The 21,569-nt window shown below is 50.8% G+C and overlaps 1 protein-coding gene and 1 long non-coding RNA gene across 2 annotated transcripts in view; one reads left to right on the forward strand and one right to left on the reverse strand.

Moving 5' to 3' along the window:
• Positions 1 to 6,906, reverse strand: part of LOC129151424 (uncharacterized) — a 46,750-nt gene extending 39,844 nt beyond the window's left edge. The window contains exon 1 of the long non-coding RNA XR_008558106.1: positions 6,788 to 6,906. This is a non-coding gene — a long non-coding RNA (uncharacterized LOC129151424). The remainder of the gene's footprint in view (positions 1 to 6,787) is intronic.
• Positions 6,907 to 9,729: 2,823 nt separating this feature from the next.
• On the forward strand, positions 9,730 to 13,987 carry DLX5 (distal-less homeobox 5). The gene is made up of 3 exons (XM_008148812.3): positions 9,730 to 10,260; positions 12,194 to 12,378; positions 13,507 to 13,987. The coding sequence occupies exons 1-3, from the start codon at positions 9,906 to 9,908 to the stop codon at positions 13,834 to 13,836; spliced, it is 870 nt and encodes a 289-aa protein (XP_008147034.1). The 5' UTR covers positions 9,730 to 9,905; the 3' UTR covers positions 13,837 to 13,987.
• Positions 13,988 to 21,569: the final 7,582 nt, after the last annotated feature.

Consider the following 21,569-nt stretch of genomic DNA (forward strand, 5'->3'; position numbering starts at 1 on the left):
TGTGGCAATGGGGTGGGGGAAAATGAAGGCAAATGGTGGAATAGGATCTCTCACTCAGTTTTATGTGGGTTGGTCATTAGTTCCAGGGACCAATTGCTCATTGACATTTAACACCAGCTATGAAATTAAGCTTTTTATTAGAGCAACTTTCCTTGAATCTTCTTGGCTCCAATGCTAAGGATCACTCAGATAAACATCATATTTCAACTTACTTTCCTAAGTTGTGGATGCTAATATCCAGCAATTGGATCTCAAAGAAAATTGAGGTTCATTAAAGGGAAAGGAGGTTGTTGATGTAAACAAACCCTTACAACTAAAAGATTTATTGCATGTGTCTTAGATGTCAGAATACAAAGAAAAGGAGAGGAACAACAGAAATGCTATTCTGGTATCTATAGTGCCATGATTCTTTGCTTTTATTTTCCACAAGGTATAGGATTTTCATTTTGGAAATTGCCCCATGCAATAACCTTACTGGCCATGGGAGCATAATTAAGATTCTTAACCACTCTGTCTCACAGTCCTCAATGTCAATGGGATAATGATGGCACCTCCTTATAGGCTGTTGTAAAGATGAAATGAAATAACATACACAAAACAATCAGCACATAGTAAATGACTAAAAAATGATATTTTTATTTTAAAAGAGTAGCAAATTTGCTTTAATCTATGAACAACTTGTGTGTGTGTGTGTGCGCATTTTAACCATGTGACGTTCTGACTAATCTTGGGTGACAGGACAATTTTTTGTTGTTGTTGTTGTTTGTTTTTTAATACATTTTTATTTATTTCAGAGAGGAAGGAAGAGGGAGAGAGAGATAGAAACATCAATGATGAGAGAGAATCATTGATTGGCTGCCTCCTGCAGGCCCCATACTGGGGATTGAACCCATGACCTAGGCATATGCCATGACTGGGAATCGAATAGTGACCTCCTGGTTCACAGGTCGACGCTCAACCACTAAGCCATGCTGGCTGGGTGACAGTACAGTTTTATGTAGTATAAAACAGGAAGGTAGGAAGTCAGGTTTATCACCACCTTACCTACCTCTCAAGAATATTGTGAGGTATGCCGAAGCCAGTTTGGCTCGGTGGATAGAGCGTCGGCCTGCGGACTAAAAGGTCCCAGGTTTGATTCCGGTCAAGGGCATGTACCTTGGTTGCGGGCACATCCCCAGTAGGGGTTGTGCAAGAGGCAGCTGATCGATGTTTCTCTATCATCGATGTTTCTAACTCTCTATCCCTCTTTCTTCCTCTCTGTAAAAAATCAATAAAATGTATTTTTTTAAAAAAAGAATATTGTGAGGGCAAGTGTTAAATTATATGAGAACCCTTTGGGATTTTAAAAAAAGTTTAAAACTCTAAGCAAATTCAAGGTATTATTATTATGAAAGTGGACTCTCTGGGCCTCAGTTTATGAAATCTATCCTATAGGTACTCAAGGGGTACCTTTTATTTAAAATAAATGTATTTGAAAGTGGACATTATTCCTAAAGGTCTAAACGCAATCGCTAACTGTGGTTCCTACCAGAGCTCTGTTCCACCCCTGGAGTGCAGAGGAGGTGGCAGCTGGTCTTCCACGGGCCTGGGAGGGCGGAGCCAGGCAGCTCCCTTTCTCAGGGGCCCACTCTCGGCCAGGGACGTGGGAAGAAGCTCAGGCACACCCAATGCTTAGCCTGCCGTGCCCAGGAAGAGAATAAGGATTGCAAGGCTGGCTGTAGGTGGGAAAGAGGGAGTTACTAGTAGCCAGGGAGGGAGAGACGGCAGCCCCATATGAGCCAGCAATTCCAGACCTGGGTACTCCTGGGCATTGTGTACGCACTGGGCACTGGGCACTGGCCACACCGGCCCTCAAAGCCTAGGTGCTTTACTCCCAGCAGTAGTGACTGGCAGGCGGTGCCAGCACATCATGGCTCACACCCTCCAACAAAGGATGGGGTAGGAGTGCCAGGATGGAATAGGAGCAAGTTCAAATTAAATGAAGGGCAAATATATAAAAGTTGAAGACCACCCATAACAGCCTGATATAGCTACTCCTCAAGGCTACTGTGAAAGGAGAAGTGAATTATATATGAAATCCCTTTGGGAAAACCATTTAAAGGTCTATAAAATTTGCAAAAGACTTGCCAAATGTTCACCATGAGACTATGAAGTGGAACGGAGCCCAACAACATATTAGAAAAACTTAGAGAACATTTTTCCCCCTAAACTGTGATATTTTAGGGCCATGTTGGATTTTAATGACTCTAGTAAAACTAAGTCACAAAGAAGAGAACTGACATTAGCAATTCTACTCCATTCATTCCAACTTCTCCGGGAGGTGCTCCCCAAAAGACAATCCTTCGGTGGACAGGTGCTTTTTCCTAAATGCCACCCCAATGATTATTCTAATCCACAGAGAGTAGGGTGGTTATTAATGCCTGGGTGTTTCTATTTTTTTGCTTTCCATTCTTTCATTTCTCTTCTAATCTTTTCCATTGTTCTTGTAAGTTCGGGAAATTTTACCAGGTGATTTTAATTACTAAAAACTCCCCCCGGCACCCGGTTTTATACCTAGTTGACTGACTTTAGGAATAATTCTATTAAAAATATTATCACTGTAGCAAAGATGATTTTTTTTTTTGGTCCATCTCTCTTTCCCAGTGCTAAATATTTTTCCTTATCCCCTCCAACTTCACTGTGCAGGTTAACTGCCAGCGACCTAGCACAGTTACTCTGTAACATGACTCTGAAAGTGTCTGAAACTCTTAAACAGCAAGTGTGAAGAAGCTGTAAAACAGTACACCCCTGATGCAGCGAGACTCAAATAAACAAAGGAGGCAATGGAGAAGTGTAGGGAAAGAATATGCATCCATAGCACATTCTGATTTTTTTCCATGTATGAATACAGCTATTCTAACCTTTATCTGTTATTTACGTAATTTGTTGCTTTCCACTTATGCTTTTTTTTTTCCTTTGAGAGGATTTAATGCAGTGTCTGTATATATTCTGTGGCTAGCTGAAGTCCAGAGTTTCATAAAAGAAAGTATCTTTTCCCTCTATAGTGCCAAGGATTCCTGAAACATGTAAGACAAATTCCAGATACCCCTAACCACTATTTTATTTTTTCTATTAAGTTTTAATTGATATGTAGCATGATATTAGTTTCAGATGTACAACATAATGATTTGATATTTGTATATAGTGTGCAATGATCGCTCACAAGTCTAGTTAACATCCATCGCCACATGTAGTTACAAATTTTTTTCTCGTGAAGAGAACTTTTAAGATCTACTCTCTTGGCAACTTTCAAATATGCAATACAGTATTATTAACTATAGTCACCATGCTATACATTACATCCCCATGACTGTTACCTTTTGATCCCCTTCATCATTTCATCCACACCACACCTCCAAACCCCATTTTAGATTAACAATAGTGAAGGTAGACACATAGTATGCTGCCTAAAAAGTGAGGTCTGTTGAAAAAGTTGCAGCATCAACCAGTGTTTCTTGATTTCTTAAGTAACCAATCAAAATGTATACATCAGTTGGGAGTAAAAGTGCGAAAATGCATTCAAACCACTGGAGACACGCAGTCAATACCCAAAATTGTACACCAGGATGCGGCAATAAACCATATGAATGTATATGTCTATAATACTTTGATAAATGCACCACCCAAGAGCCTGCTATGTTCAGTGAAGTGAAACTGAAGACTTCATGTTGCAGAAGCAATATTTGCAGTAACTGCCCATGGGCTATGTAAGTTGACTACTACGATGATCCTGGGTGCAAGGAGAATAATGAATCTTTTCGGCCCATGATTTTAAAAGTGGCTCTGTTGCCTTGTCAGCTACACTTCACTTGGAAAGCTATTGACTTCTCCTTTCTGTTGCCTTAATTTTCTTCTGCAGGAGCACAGAGGGTGCAAGTCCAGGTGGGCACTGAGCCTTTGACTGATTGTGCTGTGGAACACAGCAGGGAAACCTCTTATCTCAGGCTGGTTGCTTGTTTAAGAATCTGTTTCTCTATAAAAGGTATAGGGTAGTAAACACAGCTGTAGAAAAGGTTTTATATTTTCTTGCTGTTTGTTTTAATCTATTAAAATGATGTAATTAAGGCTATAAAATTATACTAACTGCCCGTGTGCATACATCTTGTGGGCCAAGTTTCACCAAGCTCAGTGTTTGAATAATCTGAATGGATTTGACTTTAGAAGTGGTTTTTGTTTTTGTTTTTACTTCTTTACATACAGTGTTGTTGGATCATAGAAATACAATGGCTTAGGATCAATGAACTTTAAGATTCTAAATTGATCTTGTAATTAGGATGTTATTAAAGATGAGTTAAGCTTTGCTCTTGCTATTTCCTGGCCAGAGTTGGATCGTTGCTCTGAATTCCTGTCTGCTGATTACTCTTCTTTTAACTCCACAAGGGGTATTTTTTTTAATTGAAATATTTTTATATCTTTAAGAAGAATAAAGGTTTTGTAAATAGTATCACAGCCAACCCTTCCTTTCAAGAGGATGAAGTCTGAGTTTAGGATGAAGAATATGCCTCAATTTCTGTTTGCAAAGACATATAATAATATAATCCCATTTACTTCCTACTTAGATGAACTTGAAGTGTTTTCAGCTGTGGTACACTAAATTCGCCTCATAGAGAATAGATTCGAGTGGATACTTCAGGCTTTTTCCTAGCCAGTTATGTTTGCTAAATGAATAAACACATTTTAATGTCTTAATTATGAAAACAAAATGTGCAGAATTCTATGATCTACTCTATCATTTGGAAATAAACTGAAAAATCCTATTAGGTTGGAATTAAGTGGAAAATAGTTCCCCCTTTGGGGGATTTTTAATTTTATTCAGAATATTTATATAATTGCCTGCTAGTGAATCTTTTGAGATTATTTTATTGGAGGAGATCTTTAATTCCAAACACATTTTTCTTGAGGGCAAGGGGTACTGTCATTAATTTCAGCCTGGAATGAATCTTTCTACTTATCCTTACCCTTTCCTCCCTCCCTGGTTGAGCTCATTGTCAATTTCCATAGGCACCAAAGCGTTTGGCTTGGGCCTAAGTTAATTCAGCCTCAAGTGCAAGGGAAGAACTTTAAACAAGGTGGAGAATTAAAGGGTTTTGCTAACTCAGAAGATGAACCACCTCTGAATGTCAGTTCCAAGCCAGTGCATCTTGCTCTTTGTTGGGAGATAGGAAGACACAAAGGCTATTCAGCTGAGTTGCCCAAAACAATGACCAACAATTTATAATCCTTTAGAAAACCTTCACCACTTTTTGTAATCATCACTCCTATCTTTCCATCTCATCCCAATTCATAAAAATGTGTCTCTTCCAGGTAAACATCAAATTGAATATTTCAGGGCTGTTACCTTAAGTTATTAAATGGTCTTAGCTCAAAGAAAAATGAAGCTCCATTGTAAATAAAATGACTACTCAGGCCTCGACCCACAAATGTCTGGTGAAACCAGCTTTGTTTGTATTTGAGACCTGGGATGAAAAGTGCTCTTAGATGGATTGTGATCAATAAGGACATAATGACAGTGAACTGCTCTGAGAGCATTCCCCCACTGGATAAAGAAAAGAACTGGATAAAACATAGCAAATAAAAAGTAAAGTAAACCTCAGCCCAGGGACAGGACTTTTGAAAGAAAGGTAGTCCGCTGATAAAAATTCCGAAGCCAAGCCCTGGCTGGCAAGGCCTGACATGGCTCAGCTGGTTGGAGCGTCCTCCCTTACACTGGGAGGTCGAAGGTTCAATTCCCATAAGGGCACATACATACCTAGGTTGCTGGCTCCATGCCCACCTCCCCCCTCCACCTCCTCTCCCCTGTTAGGGCGAAAAAGGATCAGTGTTTCTCTTCCCTCCCTCCCTCTCTCTCTAAAATAAAATAAAAATTATATAGCCAAGAAACATTATTTATATCAAGTTTGCATATGTAAATAATACTAGTATCATGTTCTGGGGTCCTTTATCTGCCTGACTTAGGTGCATAGAATTGAGGTGCACAGTGTTTTAAATAAACAAAACAGTAGTTTCCATATCAAAAAAAGATCTTAAGTTCATAAACTAAATATTTTCAGGTGCACTGATTTGTCTGAGCTTCAAGCCCAAAGGAAAGGAAGTTCTACTGTCGGCACACCTGTGAACACATAGGTTTCCAGATGGGGCCAGAGGGAGAAAGCTGAGTTAATGCAGTTAGTAAAGTATCTCCCCTCACCACTTTCCTAGGTACTCTCCCTGCAAAGTCAGGGGGCACCATCTTTGCAATTTAGACAAGCAGCGGCTCACCCGCAGCCTCTCCAGCATCTCGTCTTCCTAGAGGAGGGTCAGCTTCCTCAGAACTCGCTAGGAAACAAGGGTCAGCCTGGACTGTTTCCAGTCACCACAAGAGGTTGAACAGAGCGAGTTACTCCCCCGAATCCCCAGATCTCTGCTGAGACCTTAAAAAAAAAAGGTGATCTCTTGGGCGGAGGAAGGAAGCGTATAAGTATATCAGGAGTAAACGAAAGGAAGAAAATCTCTTGGGAGTAAGGAAAACCACGCAGTAGTGGGCTCAAACCCGGAGGACCAGCCGGCCAACTCCAGCCAGGGATACCGCCCATTCTTGGAACCGGTTGCCATTTATTTGTGCGCTGTTCCGCACGGACACTGGGTGGCGCTCGTGGTAAAGACTTGCACTTCTTTTAGGGTCCGTTTCTCCACCATCCCCACCATCCTCACCACACACCCCTCCCGCGCCCCTTGCAAATTTCGGCTACTAGGGGATGACATTACTCACGTTCTCCCTATGTGTCGCAGTGGGGAGCGCGCTTCTGGAGAGGTTTGGTGCCGTGGGGCCATTTCTCCAAGGATGAGCCCTGCGATGGGTTTGGAAAGAGGCAGCAGCGGCCGGTCCACTGGCCTTAAGGCAAAAGGTCCAGACGTTGGTGTCAGAAACACCCACGGGACCAGCAACACCCACAGTCCCCGAGGGCAGGGACACCCAGAGCGCGTGCGCACAGAGCGCGGGTCCGCAGCGCGGCCAGGCCCCGGCGCGGCGTGGGGGGAGCCACGGCGACTGCCATGCGACATGAAGTGGGACTGTGTTGTGATCAGACTCCAGCTCCTTTGGACTTAGCGCTCTCCTTTCCGGCAAGGGTAGGGGAAAGTGGGGTCGACTTGGTAAGGAAGCTGAACGAAGTCCAGAGAGGCCTTCAGAGACGCACCCGGATTGGGAAGTTGCACCCAGCAGCGGCCTTTGCTCCTGAGGGCCAACACGTTAGGAACTGGAACAAAGAAGCTAAGCCCTTCCCTTCCGCCCCACTCCTTTTTGTCCTGTGCAACGTGTGAGAGAGAATATCTTCTTTTGGACGGAGGGGAAAGTGACATTTAGCAGAATCGAGACTAACTGGACATTGTAACATTGTGGTCTCCACCCGACCCCAAACCTCTCCATTGTGCCCAAAGTCTGCAACTTCCCATCCCACCCTGTTTGGAATCTGCCTTCTCAGCAAGGTCTAAACACGTTGCTAGGCACACCCTCGTTAGCATAGCCGTGTTGCCTTATTTCCCTTCACGTCGTAACTTTTAAACCTGTAAGAAACAAAAAATTCCAGGGGTGGAGGGACCAGCGGAAGGCCACCCGGCTCCCCGCGCCACTTGCCTTTGCCGTGACTTGGACCCTCCCCGGCATTGCCTTGGGGATGCGATTCCTGTCATTAAACTGCAGGATGTGCTTAAGGTGGCTCGATTGGCACCAAGAACTTTCCCGAGCAGAGGCCAGGATGTCAAGCCCCACCGGGTCTTTAGTGCCTCCCGATGCCCCGTAGCTCTAAATCTAGAGGGTGAGCAGCAGTGTCAGAATCCACAGCGCGGGGTCCGGATGGGCCAGCAGCCCAGGCTCTGTTTTCCGGGCGTCAGTCTCAAGGAAGTCCCGGAAAGCTATTGACTTCTCTCTGTTGCCCTAATTTTCTTCTGCAGGAGACAGGCCTCAAGGAGGAGATTCCGGCCAGGTGGGGGAGGGCACTGAGGGCCCCCGTGACACACCCCTCCCCTGCCTTGAGCATGCCAGCTCCTAAATTGCCCCTAAAGGCAAGGCGACAACAGCTGTGGTTCTAGGGCTCCCAGACGGGAGAGGCAGGGGGCTGATGCTGGCATGGCTGCTCTGCTTTGGTGTTCTGGAGCGAGTCTGGCACCCTGCCAAGAGTTCCAAACCCCCCAGCTCTTCCTGCCGGCTTGTTTTGGGCCCGGTAGCTCCACAGAAAGTAAGGCTAACCTAACTAACACTAGACACAACTAACATAGACTCCTCTTCCGGTTGGAGTGGACAGAATGATGAGAAACCAGACCCTCCCTGCCTGGGTGTCTGGGGGAGCCTCCTAGGTTCCTAGTCTCAGACACTCTGGGGGAAGACGCTGAAAAGGCCCAAGTCAAGTTGCCTACTTGAAGGGCGTGAAAATGGGGAGCGGTAGGTTGACTTACATTAAATTATTACACCCCCAGCGGGGTCATCACTAGAGCAAGAGTGACATGTCATGAAAGCAAACTCTCTGGACCATGAACGCCCGGTGGTCGGTTCCTGCGCCTTTTGTCCCTTTGCCTGTGAGCTAAGGTGTCCTGAAGGCAGGGAATAGGAGCATGGAAGGCACAGGAACCTGGACCTGGGAATGGTGCCATGTGCATGAGGTTGGGAGGGGGAAATGGGTGGGCTTTACCCCACCTCCCAAACGGGCTTTTATTCTTGTCTACTTCTCAGTCTTCTTGGGGTTCCCATTTGGTCCATTGGAATGACAGGTCAGACGTGAACCATTCACTTTCGCAGGAGCCCTTTAACTTCTGAACAGAGTTACAGACCCTCTCTGTCAATAGCAGCCAGATGGACGGGAATATTGAACAAAATGTGGGGCTGCTGGCTCTTCTTCGGGACCAGCAATGTGGGTGTCATTAAGTTATTTGTGCTTAAGACAGTAACATTGCAAACTCATCGTAGGGACTTGGGGTTGCAGAAACTGCCACCAGCCGCTGAATGAACAGTGTGCATTCATGAGCATCCTTACCCAGCCTTTTTCTGAGAAGTATTTATCTCACGCAAAGGAAGTGCTTGTTGCAAATTTGTCTTTTCCCCCCCCAAAACTGCACATTTTCAACACATGTAAGAGACAACTTGACTCCCAGCACCCCAATAAAAAGTGGTCTCCGTTCCTTTTCACCATCACCCCACATCCCCATTCCCCACTGCAATATCACTGTTCAACTCCACACCACCCCCTGGTGAAGCCCAAGGGGGTGGAGAGATGGGGAGCAAAGAAAGACCGTGGCCGACCTCATCCCCAAAACATGTGCACTTTCCGACGCTGCTGATTGGAACACATTGTCTCCAGACATTACAAAGCTGGCGTTGGGGCTTCTGCGTTTTCTTTGGTATTCACTGAAAACAGATTAACTGAGACCCGTTTCCCCCCCCTCCCCCCCCGTTCCCCAACACACACATACACACACACACACACACACACACACACTTCCCTCATCCCTACATTTTTTTCTCTCTCTTTTTTTTAAGCAATGCTTTGTTGTGTTAAAACTAGTTGGACGAGTTGGGGTGTTGCTGCTGCTCCCGAGGCCCTGGCCAATGGAACCCGATCCACCCCGCTGTGCGTAAGCGTGCAATTAAGGATTTAACCAAGGCTGTGCTGCGCCTCAGTCAGCAGTCCGCCTGCCGGAGACAGAGCCTCCACGACTCCCAGCCTCCTCCTCGCCGCCGCCGCCGCCGCCTCCTCCTTCTCTCCTCCTCCTCCTCTTCCTCCTCCTCCCTCGCGCCCACAGCCATGTCTGCTTAGACCAGAGCAGCTCCGCCGCCAACCTCGGGCAGCAGCCGCCGCCGCCGCCACAGCCGCCGGGACAGCCGCCGCCGGGCAGCGATGACAGGAGTGTTTGACAGAAGGGTACCCAGCATCCGATCCGGCGACTTCCAAGCCCCGTTCCAGACGTCCGCAGCCATGCACCACCCGTCTCAGGAATCGCCAACTTTGCCCGAGTCGTCGGCCACCGATTCCGACTACTACAGCCCCGCGGGGGCCGCCCCGCACGGCTACTGCTCTCCTACCTCGGCTTCCTACGGCAAAGCGCTCAACCCCTACCAGTACCAGTACCCCGGCGTGAGCGGCGCCGCCGGCAGCTACCCCGCCAAAGCTTACGCCGACTACGGCTACACCAGCCCCTACCACCAGTACGGCGGCGCCTACAACCGCGTCCCCAGCGCCGCCAGCCAGCCAGGTACGAGAGCGGGGGCCCGATCCAGGGGCAGCCAGGGGTCTGGAGAGGGGCGAAGCGGGGTGGGAGATGGGGGCCCCGCCATCCACGGCAGTGGGGGCGCATGTGGCAGAAGGGAGTGGGTTCCCAGGCCAGCACTTCAGGGGTTTTTAGTAAGAGAAGCTTGCGGGGGTGAGGGGTGGGGGGGAGGGTTCGGACCAGGGTCTCTCCCCTCCCGCACCTTGGGACGGGGGGTGGGGATGGGAGATGGGGGGCTCTGTCGCGGGGTTCCCCAGCTTGCCTGGTCAGGCAGCCGGCTAGGCTGGAAAGGGAGTAGGGGTGGAGAGAAGAAAGAATCCAGCAGCCCCAGTGGCGTTTGCGTAATAAAGGGGAGGTGAGTTGTTGGAATTTTGGGTAAGCATTGCTCGGTGGGTGCGAGTGGGAGGGGAAGGCTGCCTTCGAGGCTCCGTCGGGATTTGTCCGAAAGCAGCCACGAGCCAGGGTCGCCGTTGGAGCCGGGAGCGCTCCGGGTGGGGTGGGGGGCCTGGGAGCTGTAGGCTGCCTGAGAAAGTGGGGGGGGGGAGGGGAGAGCCTTGCAGTTGATCCAAGGCAACGCCAAAAAAACACACCAAAAAGCCATATAAAGATGGAGGAGGGTTGCTGAGGGGTCACGTTATTGGAGCACATTATTCTTTTTTTTTTTCCCCTTTAAGTGCCTAAAATGTGTCTTCTCCTCCCCACCTCCTCCTTTTTTCAGCTGCCTTGAAACTTAGGTGGAGAGTTTAGGAGGTTTAGTGAGCTTGGGCGGTAAGAGAGAGAGGCATGAGGTCTCTCCTTGGAGAGGTTTTGCTGGTCAGGTTTGATCTCTTCCCACCAGCACATTAATAATCCTGCTAATATTAGCATCCCCTGCTCTGGCAGAATCCAGACCACAGCCCTCATCCTCCACCCTTCCTCTCCCAGGAGCTCGCCACACACACACACACACACACACACACACACACACACACACACACCAGGGCCAGGCTGTCCGCCCCTTCCAGAGATGGGCACTTTTGATAAGGTGGGAGAGGGGACTTGTGGCTCCAGGGCACCTTTGTAAAGCATGCGTTCAGAAAGTCTCCCCACCACCCCCCCCCCCCCGCCCTCTACACTCGGGATTTTGAGAAATTCGTCCTGACCTGCTGCCCCTTTTTTACGAAAACACCCCACCACCGATTTCTTTTCAATGTGTGACTCTTGTTGAACTAAAAAAAAAAAATACAGCCAGGGAGGGAGAGTGTCTTCGTTCCTTTCTCTGTGTCTCTGCATTTCCTGCATAAGTGAAAGATTTTTTTTTCTTTTTGGCCCAAGAACTTATTAAGTCTATTTGTAAAAGAAACCAGACACATCTGTGCCCTCCCAGATCGGCAGGGAGATTATGGGGGCCGCATAATCGGCCCTCTGTCTGCCGCGGCCCCGACCGCTTGCTACTGAATGGAAGGAGCATAGTTTGCTTGTGGGACTTTGAACTTTGGAGACCTCGGTTAGCATCTTCCCAGCGCTTGGGTCCGGCCTCGGGGGGGGGCTCCCGAACAGACGCTGACAGGGAGGGGATGGCCACGGTCACCCCAGAAACGCACGTGAGCACACACGCAGGGTGGGCGGACAAACAGGTCCGGGGGAAGCGCCAGGGGCGCCGAGGAGGGAACTGTGCTGTCCAGCGCGCTGGACACCAGCCCCGGGGAAGCCGGATGAACCGCGCAGGGAATTAATCCGAGGCTGGCTACCTGGCCTCTCCAACCTTTGGGGGAGGGGCACGAGTCTCCGGGGTCGTGTGAAGCAAAGGTGGCCGGTAGGATGGGGAGCCCGAGGGAAGCCGGCCTGGGAAGAAACCCCCAGGACTGGAGTGGAGGGTTCTGCAAAAGCGCCATTGTGTGCGGACAAGCTCTAACCGGTTCTGTTTCTGCTTATTTAGAGAAAGAAGTGGCCGAGCCCGAGGTGAGGATGGTGAATGGCAAACCAAAGAAAGTTCGTAAACCCAGGACTATTTATTCCAGCTTTCAGCTGGCTGCGTTACAGAGAAGGTTTCAGAAGACTCAGTACCTCGCCCTGCCCGAACGCGCCGAGCTGGCCGCCTCGCTGGGCCTGACGCAAACACAGGTAAATTCCGGCCGCGGCCCGGCCAGGCCAGGGCCCCGCCTTGGCTGCGCGCCTGGCTGGGCCCTGCGGTTCTGTCCCCGCGGGGCGGGCGGGCGGGAGCCGATCGGGAGAGCGCCTGCGGGCAGCCCAGGCAGACAACCACCTTGCGCCCTTCCCTCCGCAAGGCAGACCCGGTGTCGCCGCCCCGCGACGGTGGCGAGGGGATGGAGACGTCGCTCACCCCGAGATGCCCCCGCTTCGGGCCTCCGGGGGCGAGGGGCCACTTTCTAAGATGGGGCACGGGGGAGGGTCGCTCCTAGGACGCTCCCGCAGCTGGAGACACTGACTAGTGTTGTGTGCAACGCAGCCTCTCGGGCCAGCGGGGCCCGTCGGTCTCAGGCCGAGGGAAGGCGGAGGCCGTGGCCGCGGGCCGGGAGGGCTGGGGGAGGGGGTCACTCCCCGCTGCTGCGGAGCGCTGGGCCGCCGCAGCCTGAGGGTCGCGAGGCAGGGGTGGGGGGAGCCGCGGGGCGCTGTTGGATGGGGAAATCTTCCCTGGAGGGGCCTGTTTCCTTCACTCCCACCCCCACCCCCAGAGAGGAATAAAGAATGTTTGAGTCACCGCCCAGGGCTGCAGGCGGATTCTGACCTTTCCCGGAGCTGAGGAGGGGGTGAAGGGAGTGGCGCGGGGAACGGGGGGATCCGTGCGCTACCTGCATGGACTCGCGCTCCCGTAGTCGGCTGCGCCGCCCGGGCGCGCGGGGCTCGGCCACGGTTTTGCAGACGTTGGCGGCGCCGCGTTCCGTGCGCGCCGCGTGGGCCTGCAGGTGCGCGCACGTGGCTTCGGACACTCGCGCCCTCCCCCTCCCCGCCCCCCCCCCCCGCCGCCTGCCCCCCCCCGGCCCCCGGCCCTCGCCTCCGAGCCAAACAAAAGACAACAGCCTCGGGGTCGTGCCCTCGCGGCGGCTCCGGCGCGCGGATCCCGCCAGGGCGCCCTCTGGGGCCGGACATCCAGGCTGCGCCCCAGGCCCGGGCCCGGACAGCAGGCCCAGAGCCGCCGGGAGACGCCAGGGCGGAGCCGCGGGGGGCCGAAGATGCCTCGGCGTGTCCCGGTAACCTGTGCCTTTGTTCCCCCCCTCCCCCTCCACCCAGGTGAAAATCTGGTTTCAGAACAAAAGATCCAAGATCAAGAAGATCATGAAAAACGGGGAGATGCCCCCGGAGCACAGCCCCAGCTCTAGCGACCCCATGGCGTGTAACTCGCCGCAGTCTCCGGCGGTGTGGGAGCCCCAGGGCTCGTCGCGCTCGCTCAGCCACCACCCTCATGCCCACCCTCCGACCTCCAACCAGTCCCCCGCGTCCAGCTACCTGGAGAACTCGGCTTCCTGGTACCCGAGCGCAGCCAGCTCCATCAATTCCCACCTGCCGCCGCCCGGCTCCTTACAGCACCCGCTGGCGCTGGCCTCCGGGACACTCTATTAGACCAGCCGCTTTCTCTTGCTGTCTTTTTTGGGACTACTGTGTCTTGCTGTTTTAGAAAATCATAAAAGAAAGGAATTCATATGGGGAAGTTTGGAAACCGGAAACAAAACAAAAAGAGATTCATGTGTAAAGCTTTTTTTTTTTTTTTTTTGCATGTAAGTTATTGCATTTCAAAGGACCCTGACCCCCTCCTTTTTTTACAGACACTTTTTTGCGCAACTGTGGACACTATCAATGGTGCCTTGAAATCTATGACCTCAACTTTTCAAAAGACTTTTTTCAATGTTGTTTTCACCATGTAAATAAGTGTAGATAGAGGAGTTAAACTGTATATTCTGGATAAATAAAATTATTTCGATCATGAAAGCAAAATGTTTCTTAAAAAAATACTTCTTTGCCCCCCCCCCGCCCCTCTTGTAATGGGCTAGCCACGCTTTATGCAGGCAATTAAGGAAAGAGAAGGTCTGCAGAGATCCAATAAGGCAAAAAGGAAAATAGCAATTGGGAGCTGCATGGATGCAGAACTTTACATGTTATATGTTGAATGTTGCTTTATATGTCTATATGTATAGGTGGCCTGTTTATAGCACTGCTGTATAATATGTATTTAGATGTTTTGGGTGGGTTTTTTTTGGGGGGGTGGGCCCTAACCACAAAAACGTTTAGATAATTTTAAGTTTAACCCCAAATTGTTTCAGGTAGAAGTAATGCTGGAATCTAAATAGGGCCCTCCACCCTGTGTGTAAGTAAGAAAGGAGCAGAAATCCCTCAATAACCACTCTGAATTCTAAGCTCAAAGCAATTATGGTGGAGAGCTGCCCTCCCCATCAGCCGCTGTGTATTGCTAGAGCAATTAGACAAATTACACTCCTTTCAAAGGGTGCTTCCAGAGATGAGAAAATGAAAAACTGGGGGGGGGGGGATTTCCCCTCTTATTACATTTTTTAAAAATCTGAAATGTTTGCAGCAAGGCAAATAGTAGTGCCTTGGACTCCTTGGTGTACGATTATAAATTTATCCGAGCTCTTTCAGAGAGAGGGAAGGATCACAGGATTTGAAAACAACGATAGGCCTGAATCAGCAGGCCAAGCAGGCATGTGGGGGGCATTATTCTTCTGCCAAGAGGGGGAATTGTGGGGTGGGGGACAGGAGTGAAAGCACTGTGGCCCTGTGTGGGTTTCATTTCGTGTGAGATAATACTCTAAATATAAATCTTTTCTTCCCCTGCTTTACCGCTCTCTGGTTTTTTGCAGGAAGGAGTTCCTTCTGCTTTGCTTTTACCTAAAACAGTGGCAAAGCGGGTTCCAAACGATGGGAAATTGAATCTGTTTGCAGGGATTTCTCCTTTTGTGAAGCCTTCTTTGGGGCGGAGAGGAAAGACTTGCTGCACCCTAGGCCTGTGTCGGGCCTTCTCCCCACCCGCTGCATCTAGACATCGACAGTGTGGCCAGAGCCACAGCCGGGTCTGCAGCTGCGCTCCGGGCCTGGATTGCAGGCGTCTTTCTGACTGTCATTTAGTTCACCTGCCCCTGTTTGCTTGGGATACCAAGGGCAATCGTATATTGGAAATTACAAGATACAGGAGATATATTTTACAGCTGGGAAGTCCACGGCAATAAATGTGACAAGAGAGTTTTCTTAAAGGGGGGGGTTAGGGGGGCTTGGAGATTAGAACATAAAAATTACATCCTGTCATCTGAGGATTTCTAAGAAGGTTCTTCCAGGGTTAGGAGGAGAGACCTGAAAAGGCACGCTGTGTGCCCCGCGGGGAATTTACCCGTGTTCTCTCCCTCTCCTTTCCTAGTTTCCCTCTCTCCAGGATTCCTTTATTTTTCTTCTTTCCTTTCCAGCCTGCCAGTTGGGACCGGCTTGGGCCTTCCTGGGACGGGTCAGCTCGCCGCCTGCAGCCAGAGGTGTGGGCCGCTGCGTCTCTCCCCCTCGTCATTCCCCTCCAGCGCTCCTTTCTTAGGAGTTTTGGGTGGCCACGCGCTGTGTTCTGCGCTGGCGGAGAATAGGGTGAAGGGAAGAAGTGAAGGCATCTATTTCCTGCCTTTCTTTCTTTGCTTGTAAGGATTGTAGGAGTTTCCATTACACCGAAAGCCAGAGTTTTCTGTCTAGGGAATCCGGCGGGGAGAAACCCTGGCCGCCGCCTGCCAGCGTCGGCGTTCCCCTGCGCGGGCGCCTCGGGGTGCGCGTTTGGGGACGTGGAAGGGGCGCGCGCACTGTACATCCATCGCCAACGCCAACACCCCCTCCTCACCGGCTGCCCGAGCTCGGCGAGAATGGGCTTGGAGCATGCCCTCTCCCTTTCTGCACATGGAGAGGGCAGATGGTTTCCCAGCCGCCATTCCCGGCTTTGGAAAGGGGATCCCCCTTCACTATCACCCCGCACGGTCAAGCTGAGGGAAGGGCGAGTTCGGACTCTTCCCAGGAAGAGAGAGTGGAGGGGGGGGGGATTCTTCTTTAACGACCCCCCTCCCACCTCCAGCCTTGACTCTGCTTGTTGTTACAGACACCGAAGCCTTGCGAGGCGGCCAGGCAGGACGCCACGCGCAGACTTGGTTTCAGGATTCCTTCCCTTGTGCTAACCTCACTCCTTCCACTCGCAATGGCCTCTTCTCTCGGGCGGTTTTTTTTTTTTTTTTCTTAACTGGGTCTGGGAGCCGTGGACAAAAATAATTCTGCCAAACCAGTCTGCAGCGGGTTTTCCCTGGCACCATGGGGATTCTCCCAGGGGGATTTAACTCCCTGCAGCCCTGCGCCCAAGGATGTAAAAATAACAGATCCTCCGCAAAGTCTAAAAATAATCTGTGTGAGGTTCCTCTCCCGCGCGCCCCCCTCGCACCCTCCCTCTTGCTCTCCATTGTTTATTCCTGCATCCAACGTAAACGTAGACCGCTCCACCCAGATTCCTTGATCGGCCCGACCCCACTTTCCTGGACCTCTGCCTGCCTCTTCCCGTCCCCACGAGCCCCGCTCTCAGTCCAGTGCTCCCAAGATGTCAGGCCCACTCCAAGAGTTCGTTTTTCTTTTCCGTGAGCCTCGTCACACACCCTCACACTCCCAACCCCCCATCTTCAGACTCCCCCCCACTCCAAAGCCCAAGAGGCCCCGAGAATCTGCTGGCCCTGCTGTAAAAGATCAGATAAATTAGCCTTTGTTTGAGGCTCGTGTTGGGCTAAGCAGATTTCTGCTCCCCCCCCCCCCCACCCCCTTTTCCTGGCGGCCACCTCCTTGTGGAACAGGGGGCGGCCTGGGCAGCCGAGAGAAGCCGCATTCCTGTGGGTGCCAGGCGGCTCCAGTCCTGAGCCACAGGGCCTGAGACACACACACAGAGGAACCCGCAGGGCTCGATGCCCTTGATCTCGCTCGCTCGCTCTCCCTCTCTTGGGGTCACCCACCCGGGAGCCTTTCCAGCCACACTCGGACCCACCCAGGGCTCGACCTCCTCCAGGGGCGGGCTGACCCCGCACACCCACGCACGCACACACCCTCTCCTGGTGGCACCGGCCAGGCCAGCATCTCCCCGCCTCTACCAATCTTCTCTCTCCCGCCCCTGATCCCACAACCCCAGACGCGCCGGCTGGCCTCCTCTGGCTCCTTTGATCCCACCGGACGCCCCACGGCTCAGCGGCGTCGGGGCCGCGCCGTCCCGGGAGTCGCCCACAGCGCGCCAAGGGCAGGCCGCGCTCGCCTCCTCCCGGCGCGCCCTGCAACTCACTCCGGCCTTGACACCCCTGAGTTTCCGGAGCTCCCCAGCCCGAAGCGCCAGGAATGCCTCCTGGAACGCTGGCCCCTGTCTCCCCTCAACCCCACCCCCACCCCCCGCCCCAGCGCTTCTTTTTATTCTAGGAGAGGGACTTTTAGGGCTACCCAACCACACCACCCTCCCGGCCCCATCCCCGCAACCCTTTGGATCGCGCACCTCCCACTGGCCACTGGGATCCCGCCAACCCCGAACTCCCCAGCCCTCCCGGGAGGCACGCCCTGAGGGCAGACGCCCTCCGCACCTCTGGGAAGCGCGCCACGCCGGCGGATCCGCCTGCGGTCACCCCTCTCCTCCACCCTGAAGCGCCCCCTCCCACAGCGCTGGGTGGAGGCTCCCGCCTCCCGGGAGCTTGGGGAGGGGGCGCTGCGGCTCGCTCCCGCCCTCCGCTCGGGTTCCCAGGTTGCCGGCGGTCTTTGCACGCTGTACTAGGTTTTGTCAGAGTCGCAGCGAACTCTGGGCCTCCAAAAACAGCCCCAATAGCGGTAGCACATGTGGGATTGGCTACATACTTTTTCTACGCAGCCCTGCACAGCCCCCTCCCCAGCCCCATCCGCGCTTTCTTTTGCACCCGACAAACTTTAGGTTGCCCCGCGGCCCTGGAGGGGCTGCGGTGGGGGGGCGGGGAGCCTTGCCTTCCAAGCACTCGGGGTCGCCGGCTGTAACGCAATAACCTGTTTTATAGGTCGAGCTCTAACCGTGAAGATAGGAACCGAGGGAGTTTACATGAATCTCCCTCTAAAGGAGACCGGAGTCCTGTTTTGCAGCAATTAAATGTTTCTGCTCTTTTGTTCGCTGGGACTTCGTATTACTTCTGATTTATGGGGATCCGTAGGAGTCTCTTTGCCAAAAGCGCATGTATTATTGAGTCTGTTCCACATCCTAAACCAAGATTTATATAAAACCGTGAAATACCACACATTACGACCTTTCGCCACAGGAAGGAAAAAATGGCTCATAACATCATTCTACACACACACACACACACACACACACACACACACTCCAAGTTCAGTAATGATTCTCTGTCAAATCTGCACTATACACAGTTTAGTGTATTTTTTTAAGTCAGTGGGGGTGACGAGCAGTAAGCAGTTCACAAACTATGATTTATTTTAAAGCATTTTTTTTTCCCTTGCAAAGGCGAGAAGACAGAAAATCTGCCCATGGAAGCTTATTGTCGTCCAAAGACTACTTCTGCCCCCTTGCCGTTTGCAAGGTGGAAGAAGAGAGGCGGGAGAGGAGGCAGGGTATGGACTCAACTTTCATCTATAAACAGGGGACACTACACCGGGGATATTTCATTATTGCCCTTAAATTCACAGGAGCTAGGAAGCTGGCTTGCCACCCCGCGGGATGGCCCTGGCTAGGCAGTACCCAGGTCTGTGAGGTGATGGTGGGGCGGGGGGGGGGGGGGGAGGAAGAATCATCACACGTGTCCTAGAGGCTGGAAGAGATGCTCAGGAAATTCTCTGCGCTCCTGGTGGGAAAATTGAGCTCCTGGGGATATGGGGGCTTTAGGTATCCCTAACCGAGATGTCCCTGCGCAGAACCAGAACTAGACTCCAGAAGTCTCAGCCAGAGCAGGGTTCATCCTCCTGGATGAACAGCTGGAACCTGGAGTTCACTTTCACTCTGGGACCAGCACAGCGCCCCAGCCTCTCTCCAGACTCTCTTGCTCTAACTCACCAACTCCCTTTCTCTTCGGTTCTTCCATTTTGTAAGGAGACTCACCTTGGAGTTTTACAGCCCTATCTGGGGGCAAGGACAGTCCTTTCCCCAAAAATACTGGAGTTTCTGGAATCCAGAAAGAAGCACCTTAGTGACTTGTAGCAAAAGAAGCAGCTAGAACTGGTTTATATGTGTGTGTGTGTGTGGGGGGGGGTCTAATTAATAAAAGTTAATCCTAGGATTAAAGCCAGTAGCCAGCCAAGCAGAGTGGAGACAGCTTCCCAGTCAGGCTTTATTTAATTAGCAGCAATGAATATATTTTCTGCTAATATCCTTTAGGACGCTCAGTGACTTGTTCCCTGTGAACGAGCATGGAGATGGAGCTCAGGAATACTTACATGCACCCAGGGCATTTTGTACTAATAACAAGAGACTGCAAATTCATTTAAGAAAATGTTCATAAACAAGTGACAGGCACTCTGAGTCCACCCTGGTGGAAACAATGGTGAAACTGACAAGTGTTCTTTGCTTGGGGGAGGGGCACTTTTATACAAGGAAATGCTTTAAGAGAGGGTGGGGAAAGACAAGGGTTTAAAAAAGAGAAAGAAAAAAAATTATTTCAGATTCCAGGCAACAGCAGATGCAGCAGCCCTTGCAAACACATCAGCGCCACACATATTGAAGATTTGGACACGTAATGCTTCAGACCACTGATTTGCTATTTTCTTAATTCCCACTCTTCTTTTTCCATATGAATCAAACAGTCTTTTGTCCTTCAGGGTTTGATTTGATCGCTACTGTTCACATTTCACTTTTGTATTTTCCTCTTCCTATACCATTACTCATTGAGTGCCCTGTGAAATTACAATCGTACATTTTCAACTCAGCAACCCATTTGCAGTGCAAAAATAGGGTCTAAATAATGGCTGAATTAGCCCTACTGGACAGTTTCAGATGTAACACTCTGTAATAATTATATTGCAGGCTGGATTAGGATGCTATTATCATAATCTGGACGTTTACAATTATCTGTAATTTGCAAAGATGCGCCAGGTCTTGATTACAGCAGTTTTTTTTTTTTTTTTTGTATCACGCTAACCATCACTAAACAGTGACAGTAATAACAGCTAATTTTGCTGGCAATATAAGAGGTGCTGGGGTGTGCAAACAATTTCACACCTGGATGTGCTCACTCAACCAAGAATATAGAGAAAGAGCTTCTGCCCTGAGACTCAGAAAAATATTCTTCTCTGCTTCTGTTCAGTATAGATTTCTAGACCTGATCATTGCTTAAGAGATATTCACTGGGGGTAAGTTTTTATTTCTTTCCTACTTCAAGGCACAGTTCATACTTATCTTCTCACACTTTCCAAGGTCTATGTGTTGCTGTTGTAATTCATTGTAGACTGCAACTTTGCTTTACAGATTTTGCAATTCTGATCTTTTATCCCTCCCCGTTAGCAGTAAAAGGGTTGTCATTCTGGTGAGTAAAAGACTCAGGTGAGAATGGGATCCTTAAGAACTCGCTTTGTCTTTTTCTTTGCTTTTCTGTGCTGTTGATGTATTTGGTGCAACTTGTGACTGGAGCCTGTGGAAAGGACTGGGTTTCTGTAAGGTGTGGAGGGAGAGCGCTGGAGATTCCAAGCTAAAATCTCTCTGCAAATTGTTACTCAAAGCTAGTCCTAGGCGAACCCATCGAGGTCTTTTTATGTGGCGATGGTTTCAAGTTTGGGGGCACGGAGGGAGCAAGTGGAGCTTGGGAGAGTGCTCCTTTGCTATCACAGGTATGCGGACATTTGCAACGGCAGGTGTAGTCTTATCTCTAGACTGTGTACAGCCCCTTGCACATTCTCCACTCTGGGAGAAAGCTGCAGGAGCAACTGGCCTCTGAAACCCTTCAGGGCTCCATTGCAGGGCCTTTGCCTCCAGCTGGGGGTGGGGGCAGGGTGGGGAAGGGGTGAGATGCCTCTCCTAGAGCAACTGCCTGCCGGGGCCGAAAGCTGCGACCTTGGGGTGAGAGGAGCATGATTGGCTGAGAGGCAGAAGCGAGATACGGAGCCCAGAAACCAGTCTGACTCAGGAGGGCGCGGAGGAAGACTCCGTGCTGTGCTATCTATAGATGACGCTGTTTCCTGACGCTGTACACGCTACAAGCCGCTAGAGATGTGCAGGGCAGGAGCCTGGGCGGGCAATTTTTGGCTCCCTCACCCCCATGCAGAAAGGCCTTTCTCCGCCGGCGGCGGCAACCTTTGGACTAAATTGTGTCAAAAGATAATGAGATGCTTATTGGCGCCGG

The sequence above is a fragment of the Eptesicus fuscus genome, chromosome 14 (genome assembly GCF_027574615.1).
Source record: "Eptesicus fuscus isolate TK198812 chromosome 14, DD_ASM_mEF_20220401, whole genome shotgun sequence".
Lineage (NCBI taxonomy): Eukaryota > Metazoa > Chordata > Mammalia > Chiroptera > Vespertilionidae > Eptesicus > Eptesicus fuscus.

Coding starts and splice junctions, on each gene's coding strand:
- DLX5 (XM_008148812.3), top strand. CDS start 9,906: ATGACAGGAGTGTTTGACAGAAGGGTACCCAGCATCCGATCCGGCGAC. Junction 10,261..12,193: donor CAGCGCCGCCAGCCAGCCAG/GTACGAGAGCGG, acceptor CTGCTTATTTAG/AGAAAGAAGTGGCCGAGCCC. Junction 12,379..13,506: donor TGGGCCTGACGCAAACACAG/GTAAATTCCGGC, acceptor CCCTCCACCCAG/GTGAAAATCTGGTTTCAGAA.